The sequence below is a fragment of the Fonticula alba genome (assembly GCF_000388065.1).
Source record: "Fonticula alba strain ATCC 38817 unplaced genomic scaffold supercont2.5, whole genome shotgun sequence".
NCBI lineage: Eukaryota > Rotosphaerida > Fonticulaceae > Fonticula > Fonticula alba.
The window spans coordinates 1,819,995-1,831,783 of NW_009242975.1; the positions used below are offsets into that span (position 1 = coordinate 1,819,995).

At 73.9% G+C, this 11,789-nt stretch overlaps 3 protein-coding genes across 3 annotated transcripts in view; 1 reads left to right on the forward strand and 2 right to left on the reverse strand.

The window, feature by feature from the left end:
- The window catches only part of H696_03564 (hypothetical protein), a gene marked incomplete at both ends in the record, with an annotated part of 7,526 nt that extends 3,122 nt beyond the window's left edge, over positions 1-4,404 (reverse strand). Inside the window, 3 exons of the mRNA XM_009497433.1 lie at positions 77-175; positions 447-3,487; positions 3,751-4,404. Of these exons, the coding sequence (XP_009495708.1) occupies positions 77-175; positions 447-3,487; positions 3,751-4,404 (3,794 nt within the window). The remainder of the gene's footprint in view (positions 1-76; positions 176-446; positions 3,488-3,750) is intronic.
- A 1,045-nt stretch (positions 4,405-5,449) lies between these two features.
- H696_03565 (hypothetical protein) lies at positions 5,450-6,975 on the forward strand. Its single transcript, XM_009497434.1, has 6 exons — positions 5,450-5,548; positions 5,687-5,734; positions 5,841-5,880; positions 6,023-6,150; positions 6,284-6,387; positions 6,490-6,975. The coding sequence occupies exons 1-6, from the start codon at positions 5,524-5,526 to the stop codon at positions 6,784-6,786; spliced, it is 642 nt and encodes a 213-aa protein (XP_009495709.1). The 5' UTR covers positions 5,450-5,523; the 3' UTR covers positions 6,787-6,975.
- A 799-nt stretch (positions 6,976-7,774) lies between these two features.
- On the reverse strand, positions 7,775-10,732 carry H696_03566 (hypothetical protein; the record flags this gene model as incomplete). Its single annotated transcript, XM_009497435.1, has 1 exon — positions 7,775-10,732. The coding sequence occupies one exon, from the start codon at positions 10,730-10,732 to the stop codon at positions 7,775-7,777; it is 2,958 nt and encodes a 985-aa protein (XP_009495710.1).
- Positions 10,733-11,789: the final 1,057 nt, after the last annotated feature.

An 11,789-nucleotide genomic window follows, 5' to 3' on the forward strand; every position in this document is an offset into this window, starting at 1 on the left:
GCGTTAGATCGAGCGAGGGCGAGCAACATGAGGCGGGGGGCACTGCAGGGGGGAGCAGCGCGCGGGCGAGGCGCACGCACCCGGCAGGCCAAGCAGGCCGGTGGGCTCCTCCCGGAAGATGGCCGCCAGGGCGTCGAACTCGGCGCGCCACGAGAGGAAGGCAATCAATTGGTTCCTGAGTTAGCGTGCCGGGGTTCCGAGGCCCGGGCCGCCGTCCGGGCGTGTGGGGCGGGGCGATGTCAGCCACGGCGGGACAGGAAGCGATCAAAGGACAGGTGTTGGATGGAGGAACGGGGGGGCGCGAGGGGGCGAGGCGTGGGACCACAGGCCATCCCGGCTGCCCCGGGCGCCGGGCCCGGCGCACAAGCGGGCAAGCGGCCGAGAGGGGTGGGAAGGGGAGCGGCGAGGGGGGGGGGCCAGATCAATGACCCAACCGCAACACGCACCGGCCGAACCAGGAGCCGGCGATGGCCAGCACGTCCTTGGAGGGGGGGTGGACGGTGGCCACGGCGGCGGTCACCTCGCGCCCGGGCGCCGGGCTCCGCGGCGAGGCCAGCATGGCCACGGGAACCATCATGGGCGAGGCCAAAACAGGGTCGGCATCGCCGGGGCCACGGGCCTCGGCGTCGCCCTGGCGCGGGGAGCGCGGCTGCACCGGCACCCCGCCGGCGTGGAAGGCCACGCCCGGGCGGCCCAGGCGCCGGGGCGAGCCCGGCGTGTCGACGGCCGACGCGGCTCCCGGGCCGTACCCGGCGCTGAGGGCCGCATTGAGGGCATGCTCGGCCACGGCGCCGGTGGCCACGGCCACGGCGATGGCCGCATGCAGGGCCCGGCGGACGGCCGGCCGGAAGCCCGGATCGGCGGCCGCCGCGGCCGGGTGCGCCGCCCGCGCCGCCAGCTCGCTCAGCAGGTGCGTCCAGGCGGCCGTGCACTCCGGGTGAATGGCCCCGAGGGCCTGCTGCGCGCCCTGGATGGCGTACGGCAGCGACTCGGCCCCGGGGAGCAGCAGCTGCGGCACAGTGTCGGCCAGGACCTCGGCCAGGGCGTCGGCCGCGCGGCGGAGCGGCTCGAAGGCCGCGGCTGCTGGCGGGCCGCCAGCCGGCGCGCCCGGGGCCGCAGGGGCGACCGCCGGCGCCCCGGCCGGCGCCGGCCCCGACCCCGCCGGCGACCCGGCCGACCCGTCCCCCCCCAGCAGCAGCTCCACCGACGGGCTGTACCCGACAGTGTCGATGGCGCGCGGGGAGAAGCGCCGGCGCAGGGCCGCCGTGGGGGGCGACCGGCCGGGCGCCGCCGTCGCCGCCGCCGGGGCCGCCGGGGCCGCCGGGGCCGCCGGGGCAGGCTCCACACCCAGGCCGGCATGGCCCGGCGGCGGCTCCGCCACGCCCGACGGGCAGAAGATCCCGCTCCACCGGGCCCCGGACGCCAGGGCCTGGGCCATGTTCAGCGGCCCGAGGTAGGACGGCCGGCTGGGGCCGCCGCCGGTCAGGAAGGCCGCCGCCGGGGTGAGAGCCGCCTCGCCGCGCCGGTCGCACGGCTGCCCGGACCACAGGAGCATGTCGGTGGCGCGCAGGGCCGCGGCCGTGGCGGCCTCCACCGCGGTCAGGCGCTGGAGGATGGTCCAATTGGCTCGGGCCGCGGTGGCCAACTTGCGCCGGGCCCCCTGCGCCGAGACGCCCACCATCCCCAGGGCCACCGGGTCCATGTGGGCCAGCGTGCGCAGGTCGATGTGGGCCAGGTGGTCGGCATACTTGTGCAGGCGCAGGGCCCGCAGCCAGAGGCCCCGCAGGCCGGCCACCGCCTCCAGCGGGCAGGCCAGGCTGCTGGCGGCCGGGGTGGCCAGGTGCGATGCCGGGCGGCTGTCGGAGCCCCGGTCGGGGGCCAGGGCAGCGCCGGGCCCGGCCTCGAGGCCGTCGCCGCCGCCGCCGCCGCCGCCGCCGCCGCCGCCGCCGCCGCCATGGCACGCGTACCCGGCCAGCAGGGCGTTGGCCTGGCACCGGGCGGCCGCGGCCGGGCCGGCCCCGGCGCACCCAGCCCCCGGCGCGCAGGGCCCCCCGGAGGCCGGGTACTGCGGCGGCTGCGGCTGCTCCGGCCGCAGGGGCCCGGCCTGGGGGAAGCCGCAGCCCTCGGCCAGGCCGCTGTCGGCCCCGGTGGCCGAGTCCTGCCGCAGGAGGGCCCCCTGCACGGCCTGGCTGGCGAGGGTCTGATTGGCCGCCAGGGCCAGCAGCCCGCCCGGGGCCCCGACCGCCGCCGAGGCAAAGCGCACCATGCGCGAGAGGAAGGGCTCCTCGAGCCCGGCGCCGATGTGACCACCGGCCCCGGCCACCAGGGCCGAGCTCCAGTCACGCTCGTGGTCGCGCGCGCGCTGCACCGCCGCAAAGTGCCGGATCAGGTCCCGCGAGGGGGCCGGGTTCATGGGCAACAGGACGCCGGCGGGCCGGGGGCCATGGGCCGTGCCGGGGCCCGGGGGGCCGGCCTGCTCCGGGCCCGGCGCCCCGGCCGCCGTCGGCCCCGCGTCGCCGCCCTGCCCCGGGTGCTGCCAGCCGGCCATGGCCGGGAGCAGCGGGCTCCGCACGGCCCCCGGGCCGTCGTGCGCCTCGGTCCCCGGCGGGATGCAGCTCAGGCTGAAGGCCGCCGGAGGGGAGAGGGCCGCGCGCGGCGACGTCGGCGTCACCGGCATCGTCTGGACATGGTGCGCGGTCAGCGGCGTCGGGTACAGCAGGCTGGACGTGCGCCGGGTGAGGGGCGGCTGGGCCGTGGTCAGGGCCGCCGGGGGGGCTGGCTGCGTCGAGGCCGCCAGCGCCTCGGCTTCCAGATCCGCCAGCATGGCAAGCCGCGGGGAGAGCAGCGCCCCGCCGGGGGCGGGCCGGCGCCCGGGGCCACCGGCAGCCCCGGCCCGTGGCGAGGTCGGCCGCACGGCCGGCCCCATCGGCCCGGGTCCGGCCTCGCCGCCACCCAGCAGCGGGCAACTCCGGCCCGGGATCTGGATCGACAGCCCGGGACGCCGCGGCGGCCGGCCGACACCGGTGGCCGCCTCGGCCGGGGCCGGGGGCTCTGGCCGGTCGCCGGCCGGCGGGGGCCCCCCCGGCTGCGGCACCGTCTGGGCGAAGGGCGCCGGCGCCATGGCCGGCGGATCCACCGGCCGGGGTCCCTTGGGCCCGGCCGGCCGGGCCAGGGCGCGCTCGTGGCGGAACTCGCGCAGCCCCACATGCCCGTCGATGGCCACACGGATGTGCTCACCGAGGACCTCGGCAAATTCGCGCTGCGGCCCGGCGAAAGCCGGGTGCATGGAGATGATGGTCACCAGCAGGCGCGCCTGGCGGAAGGACCCGGCCTGGATGGGGCCGCCCTCGGGCCGGGCCTTTGCCGGGGCCTCCTCTTGGCCGCACAGCCGCACCACGGCCGCGGTCATCTCGTGCGCCGCGTCCAGGTACCCGGTGGTCAGAGCGGCCAGGTCCTCCGGCACGCTGACATCGCGCAGGAAGGTGATCTAGCGTGGGCATCGGCCATGGGCGGGCGGGCGGGGGGGGGAGGGGGGGGGGGGGAATACGCAAGCCGCGGACGCGGGGCCCGCCAGGGAGAGCAAGCGGCACAGGGAGCGAGAAGGAGCACCAGCGCAGGGCGAGGGAGATGACTGTCAGACACTTTGGCCCGTGCACAGGGGACCGGGCCAGGCGCAGGGACAGGGGCGCGGGCTGCGGCGGTGGCCCGCGGCTTCCGGGATGCCGGCACGCCAGGACGCCGCGCACGCACCAACGAGATCAAGCGCTGGGCCATGGTTTCGATGGCCTCGATGGCCGGGCCCGGGTCATCGCGCAGACGCCGGCAGGCTTCGGCCAGGCGGCCGGTCAGGCTGCGGATGTACGCCGCATCATTGGCATCGCTGCGGTGCGACGCGCGGGCGATCTCCAGGCGCTCATGGACCCGGTCGAGGTCCTCCTCGGCCAGGGCCCCGGCGGTCGGCCGGCCGGACAGCCGCGGGGACAGAAGCACCGGCGCCCCGGGCACCACGCCGGTCGGGCTGCGCGGGGGCAGCTGCTCCGGCGCGGCCCCATGGGCGCCCGGCGCGGTGGCTTGGATTTGCGCACGCTCGCGCAGCAGCCCCTGGCCGAGGGCCTCCACCAGGAAGAGGAGCTCCCCGCCGCGGAGGGCCCGCTCGGCCGGGGTCGGCTCCAGGGACGCGGCCAGCCGCGGGGATAGCAGCTGCTGCCCGGCCGTCGGGCTCGGGCAGCCGGGATCCGGGCCGGTGAAGGAGCTAGCCGGGGCCAAGCGCGCGGCCGGATCCGCCGGGCCATCGGTCGAGTAGGTTGCCAGGATCCGCAGCAGCCGGTAGACACACGTCAGCTGGACATGCGGAGGGGAGGCCACAAAGGCGCTCTCAAACTCCGGGAAGGGCGGCAGGAGCATGCTGACCCGCGCGACACGCCAATGGCCAAGAGCCGGCGAAGGGCTTTCCCGGTAGGCGGGGCTAGGGGGAGGGAGGGGGAGCGGGAGACGGAGGGGGCGGAGGGGGGTCTCGACCAGGGGGACGACACGAGGGGGACCGACAAACGGGGTGGGGAGCCGGCGGGGGAGCCCGCCTGCGCACACACACACGGAGAGGAGGGCGATGCCTTTGGGGCACGCGCAAAGGGACGAGGTCGGTGGATATTCCCCCGAGAGCAGGGAACGGGAGAGACGGAGAGAGATAGGCAGATGGCGGTCAGAGGAGGGAGAGCCAAGAGTCAAAAGGGGCGAGGCAAGGAGAGGGACGGAGAGGGACGGAGACACGATGGGCGCCCGTCGGCGTGCTCCCGGCACCGCAGCCACTTTTGACTCTTGGCTCTCCCTCCGTCGGTGTGGCACCCCCGCCTCTCCCCCCCCCCCCCCCCCCCCCCCCCCCCCCTGCCTCCTTCCCCGCCGCACCTCGCGTGCGCCAAGGTCCGAGGAGCTGGCCACGGAGTGCGCGCGGCCACTGCCCAGCGCCAACACTCGCCGCACGCCGACCCCCCCCCCGGAGGGGCAGAAACCAAAGTGGGGGGCATCGTGCGTGTGTGCGGTCGCCGCCGGTCTCGAGCCCCATACACACCCGGGGCGGTGTGGCAGAAGGGCCCCATGTGTGCAGGCGCTCTCGGGCCTCCATTGCCCCTCCCTTGATGCCACGCCCATTTGCAACTTGCACGCCCTTGCACACATCTGCGAACAGGCACGCTGATGGCGCCCTTTCTGTGGTTTGTGAAAATAAAAGTCATTTCCGATCGGCCAAGCTCGCACGGCCTCCCTGTGCGGGCCATGTGCAGCACGCCGGCGCGCGGCCGATGGGGCGTGAAAATGAAATCCGGGCGCCGTGGGGACACAGCCCACAACCCTCCGCGGATCAGGTGGACGTCACGAGCGCTGTCACATGCCCACGCCTCGGGGCCCAGATCGAAGAGCCACCATCGCGCGCGTGTATCGACGTGTCCGCCACCCTGCCTCTCTCCCCCCACCCTCCCCGATCTGCCCCTTTTTTGCTCCTGCCCAAACTCCGCCCTTTCTCGCCACACGATGGTCCGCTTCTTCCAGAGCACTGGTGCGCAGCCGTGACGTTGGTTTGTCCCTGTTCCTCGGTCCCTCCTCGGGCCTCCCCACTGTTGGGCCCGGCCGATCTTCCCCATGTCTCACACCCCTCTGTCCTGCCCTCCGCCGCGGGGACGTCCCCCCCGGCCAGCCACCGATCCTCCGACCATGATCTACGTCGGTCGCGACAAGGAGGAGAGTGCGTCGATCGTCTGGTCCCCTCGCGTGCGCCCCCTCTGCGCTTCTCTCGAACACCCCCTTACCCCTTCTCCCTCTCCCCCGCACACACACACACACACGCACAGACGAGGACCTCATCAAGCATGGCTGGGATGAGGATGTCTGGTACGACACGTCGGCGCGCTCCCGGGCCCGCCCACGCTCGCCCCCCCCCCTCCCTTCCCCACCCCCCTTGTCCCTCTTTGCCGGCTGACATCCCACCCTCGATGCGCTCTGCGTCCTCCCTTCGCCCGCGCGCCGAATGTAGGTTTCACGTTGACAAGCTCTCATCGGCTCACGTCTACCTGCGCATGAGCCCTGGCATGACCTGGGACAACCTGCCTGAGGCGCTGCTGAACGATTGCGCGCAGCTGGTCAAGGCCAACAGTATTGAGGGTGCGTCACGCCGGGCCCCGCGAGCCATTGGGCTTGTGTACGAGCGCGCTTGCCTGCCAACAAACTCTCCATGCGGCACGTGTGCATGTACCGAAACTCACACACACACACACACACACACACACACATGCAGGTAACAAGAAGGACAACATTTCCATCATCTACACCCCCTGGTCCAACTTGAAGAAGACCGGCGCCATGGATGTCGGCCAGGTGTCCTACCACAACCCGAAGCTCGTGCGTTTCTCATCCCTCGTCAGCAGGATGGGCCATTTGGCCATGCTCGCCTGCGGGGCCCATGCTAACCCCCCCCCCCCCCCTGCCCTCCCCTCCGTCCAGGTCCGCTACGTCAAGGTGGCCAAGCGGTGCAACATCACGGTCAACCGCCTGAACAAGACCGAGCGCATCGAGTTCCCGGACCTGCGCGCCCAGAAGGAGGAGCACCTGAACAAGCTGGCCTTCGAGAAGCGCGAGCACCAGCGCCAGCTGGACAACCAGTCCCGCGAGCAGCAGCGCCTCGCCCGGGAGGAGAAGGAGCGCAACAGCTACGACCGGCTCTTCGAGAACACCGGCTCCATGCTCTCCAACAAGGAGGCCAGCATGCTGGGCATCGATCTGGAGGAGGATTTCATGTGAGCGCTTGAGAGAGCCGTCCTCCCGTGTAGCTTCCCTCCCCCTCCCCCCTTTCTCGCATGTACGCGCGGCTCAAACTCCCGCGCCACACTCGGGCCTCGGACACATCCTGCGCAGGCTTGCCCTGGAGAATGCCCTCCCTTTGCCACCTCCCGAATACACCCCTGTGCGCGCACACGCGCTTCACACCCACGTTCGGAGCTCGCTGGCCCGTCGGAGGAACTGACAGGCGGGAAAAGAAGGAAATCGCCTTCTTCTTTGCCTGGCGCCTCCTCCCCAGCTACGGCCGTCTGACCTTGCGCAAGTCCCCCCCCCCCTGCAGCGTCCTGGTCGGAAGCCTGTGCGGTGGCCAGCGCGTGCTAGGAATACCGGCCATCGGCCCCTGTCTCCCGGGCAGATGGAGTGTGCCGAGGCCGGGCGAGGAGCGGCCACCCACGAGAGAAGTGCACGAGGAGGCTGCGGCAGCCTGCCTGCGCGCCTCTGGATACACCAAAAACCTCCGAGGGCGCCCCCCAGCGCGAGGGTCTCTTCCTCTGAGACGGCGCTCCTGCCCGCTCCGCTGCCGGCCACATGCTGATGCCCATGCGCCAGGGGCTCCTTTTTGGCTCTTGGCCAAGCCCCCCTCCTGGCCCCGGCACCAAATGCGCCCCCCCCCCTCCCCCCCGGTGTGACTCCTCACCCCTCCGCCTGCCCGCCCGCCCGCCTCCCTCGCTGCCTGCCCCCGGCCCTCCTCCCCGCACCGGCACCGGCATCGAACGACACACACGCCCGACCGTGGGCCTCGCCTCCTCTGCTACATACATGTATATACATAAACACAAATCCTCCTGCGCGTGTGTCGCGTTTGTGTGTGTCTACGTGCACATGGTGGCGGAGTGCGCCACGCGCGCGCTCCTCCTACGCACGCGCTCACGCGCGCACACATGCACACATACACACACACACACACACATACACACACACAAGCACACAAGCACCGAGACATAATCCATCAGACTGTGCCGGAGGCGGCCGCCGCCGCCGCCGCCGGGACCGAGGCAGGAGAGGGCAGCGCTTCGGCCGGACGCGCCCGCCGGCGGACTTCCATCTCGTGCTGGTCAATGCGGCAGAGGAGGTCGCGAGCGGCGCGCGACCGCGCGGCATACATGCCCAGTCGGTCGCGGATGACATTTTCCAGGCCCAGCAGTGCCCGGCCGATGGCCGGCACGGTGTCCGGGCCGGATTGGTGGATGGCCGTCCGCAGGACGCGCTCCCACCGGGGGGCCAGCTTGCCCTCGACGTCGACCATGCGCAGGCGACTGGCCTGGTCACGCACGGCATACAGCTGGACCACGAAGCGCTGGCCGTACTGGCGCAGGCGCTCCACCGATTGCTGGGTCTCCTGCCAGTGCTCGGACCGGGGCCGCCACTGGTTGCTGTTGGCGGGGTCGGTGCCCGTGGGGCTGAGCCGGGCCAGGTCGTCGTCCTCCTCGTCGTCGTTCTCCTCCTGGTCGGCCTCCCCTTGTTGCTGCTGCTGATGCCGCTGCTGCCCACCCTCCTCCTCCTCCTCCTCCAGGGCAGCCGCCCCATGGGCGAGGAGATCCGGGCGGGGGGGGCGGCGGCCCTGGCGGCGGTCATCATCGACCTCATGCTGGGCGTCATGGCTCGGGTGGCTGTCAGAGTCCAGCACGGAGCGCATGTCGCCAAGGGTCAGCGGCCGGACCCCGGCGCCGGGCCGGTGCTCGGCCGAGGGGCCCGGCACATGGTCCGCATCGGAGGAGGACCCGGAGTCGCTGCTGGCATCGTCCGAAGACACATCCAGCAGACGGAGGCCGGCCGGGGCGCCGGCCGAGGCGCCGGCCCGGCGCAGGGCCCGACGTGCCTGCCGGCGTTCCCACATCTCGCGGTCCTTGCGTTGCTTGTCCACCACGCGGCTGTGGGACTCCACCGCGCGGGCCACATACGACACCAGGCGCGCCAGCTCGGCCATGCTGCCCTCCAGCGAGCCGAGCGACTGCTCGGTGGACTTGAAGACCGCCCGCAGGGCGACCACCGCCTCGCGGCTCAGGCACCCGAAGAGGATGCCGCTGGCGGCCAGCGACTGCGACACCATCGGCGACACCGGGGTCTGTCGGCCGTTGGCCGAGGGCGAGGCGGCCGCCGCCGGCGAGCCGGGCACCATGTCCGCGGCCGGGCTCGGCAGCAGGGGGCTGATCGCCGGCAGCCCGGGGCCCCCGTCGTCAGGGGTGGCCGGCACGCCGTTGGACCGGGCCGCCGCCGGCGGGGTCAGCGCCCCGAGTAGCAGCTGCCGGCGCACCTGGCTGAAGATGTCCAAGACTTGGCGCGCACGGTGGAAATGGTCCAGCCCGGCCACGAAGGCGGTGTTCACCTTGCACGCGGTGTCCAGCAGGTCGGCCTCGGCGCTGACGTCGCTGCTGCCGCCGCTGCTGCTGCTGCTGCTGCTGCTGCTGCCGTCGCACTGGCGGACGAGCGTCGTGCCGAGGGCCCGCTCGACATTGGACCGGGCCGACTCCAGGCTTCCCTCCATGGCCAGCAGGCTCTGGGTGAGGAAGCGCATGGCGACCATGGCCAGTGTCATGAGGGAGTCCGATTCGTGGGCGGCCGGCACGCGGCCGAGCCCCATCCCGGGGTCCGGCTTGGATGGCGGCGGCGCCGCCACGGCCCCGGGGCTGGGGGCCGTGTCACCGGCGGCCGGTGCCAGCCCCGGCGAGGTGGGAGCCGACACCGAGCCCGCGGTTTCATGGGCCCCGCGGCCGGACTGGTCGTGGCCCGGCCCGTGCGGGACCGCCGGGAGGCTGCCGGACGCCGGCCGCAGGCCCGGGCCCGCTCCTCCGGCCGTGGGTTCCGCCGCCACGAAAGGGGCCCCGCGAGCGGTGAACACCACGCTGGAGGGGCCGCCGCCGGGCCCATCGGCCCCGGCATCCGGCCGGCGCGGCCCCATCGGCAGCTCGACCACCACGACGGCGGCCGGCGGGGCCGGAGTGCCGACCTCGGCCGCGGCCGGCCGGCACGCGCTACCGTCGCCCGGCGACGAGGATGGCGCCATGTTCGGGGGCCCGGCTGGGCCGGTGGCCGGGCCGAGGGCCAGGTCTTCGGCCGTGCTGCTGGCCTCCACATTGAAGGACCCGCAGGCTTGGCCGGCCGCGGCCGACATGGCCGGGCCATCGGGGGCGGTGGTGGCGGCGGTGCCGGCGCCGGCCGGCGTGCCGGTCGAGGGCTCGGGAGCCGGACTCGCGCCCTCGGGGGGGATGCCGGCGGCTGCGGCCGGGCCCGGCCTGGCCGGCAGATGCTCCGATGTCGGGGTCGAGGTCAGGTCCGGGACCGAGTCGGGTCCCGGCAGCGGGTCGACCCGGCCCTCGGGGTCGGCCTGCATGCTGCGCTGCAGGCGCCGGGCTTGGCGCTCAAGGGACCGGCGCTCGCTCGGGGCCAGGACCCGCTGGCTGACGCTCGAGGCGGAGAGCGGCCCGCCGGCCAGCATCTCCTCCACCCGGTCCTCGCTGATGGCCGGCTCGGCCGGGGGCCCGGCCGACACCGGGGTGCGAATGCCCTCGCCACTGGCGGCGGCCGCCAGCGGGGCCAGCGGGCTCCGGCGCTGCTCGGACCCCAGGCTGAAACGACTGCCGCCGGCCGCCGGGGGCTCCGTGTCCACGGTCAAACCGAGGGCCGCCGGGCGTCGGAGTTTGCCCGGGCTACTTGCGGACCCGTGCCCGTTGGGACTGGGGTCCGGGGTGATGTGCACCATGAAGGATCCCTTCGCCGGGGTGGAGGAGCTGCCTCCGCCGCCGCCGCTGCTGCTGCTGCTGCTGCTGCTGCTGCTGCTGTTGCTGCTGCTGCTGCTGCTGCTGCTCCGGAAGGCGCCTCGGAAGAACTTGCTGATGTGGCCCCCACCCCCGGACTGTGATGATGAGTGGCCGCCGCCGGAGCCGGAGGCGCTCGGGCCTCGGGTCATGTTGCTCGCTCACGGTGGCCCTGTCGGGGCCCGGGGCCCGGGGCGAAGCGCGCAAGCAGGGTGTCAGCTGAGGCTCGAAAGGGCGAGAAATCGGGGCGGCGAAGGCGGGGACCTGCTCCCGGGGGCGGGCGAAGACATGCTGCGTACCTGACACGCAGGTGGGAGAGTCACACACACACACACACACACACACACACACGCGGGCAGGCAGGGGGACAGGGCAGGGGTCACGGGATGCGCAGGGAGGAAGGCGCCCGAGGGGGAGAGGGGGAGAGGGCGAGACGGCGAGTTTGCGAAAGAGGAAGAGGAGGAGGAGAGGGGCGGGGGGCAGGTCAATCGTGCCGGGAGCGGAGAACGAGCGAAGAATGATGCCTCCCTCGGCCTGGACGGCCAAGGGCGGTGCCCTGGCGCCGGAAGTAGCCCCTCGCCGGGGACGGCCACCGGCCATGGCGCCGGCGGAGCGGCGGGTGTCGGCCACGGCGCTGCGGTGCCCGTGCCGCCCACACACCTCAGTACTACCCGGAACCCCGGTGCCCCTCCCCCTCCCGGTGCCTGGCTCGCCCTCGCCCCGGGGGCGGCAACGGGGCCGGGCACCCGGCTGCCATCGGCATCGCCGGCCCGTGGCACAGACGGCATGTGCCCCTGCAGCAGCTGCGCACCTGGGGCCCGGCTCTCTGGCGTGCTTGTGCGCGCTGCTGGGCCGGCTGCCCGCTTCGGTGTGCGATCATGATGGCGGCGGGGAGCCGGCTACCCGGGCCCGGCGGCCCACCCCGGCCCGGCCTGCTGGTGTGCAGCTCCCCCGCAGCTGTCCTGTGCGGGCGCGGTGCACGGTCGGCCGTTGGCCCGCCGGGCGGGCTGGGGCCGGCCCCCGCGCTGGCGCGGGCCTGCCCGACGGCCAGCTGGCCACAGGAGGGTAGAAATACCCCGCTGGATGGTGTATCATTTGGCATGCTTGCTTCTGCCTACCCTCCTCGAGCGCGCGCGCCCCCTCTCGCCTCCGCCCTCCCTGCCAACTGACCCGAGCCCCGGCAGGTGGCCCGGTGGGGGAGGGGGGGGG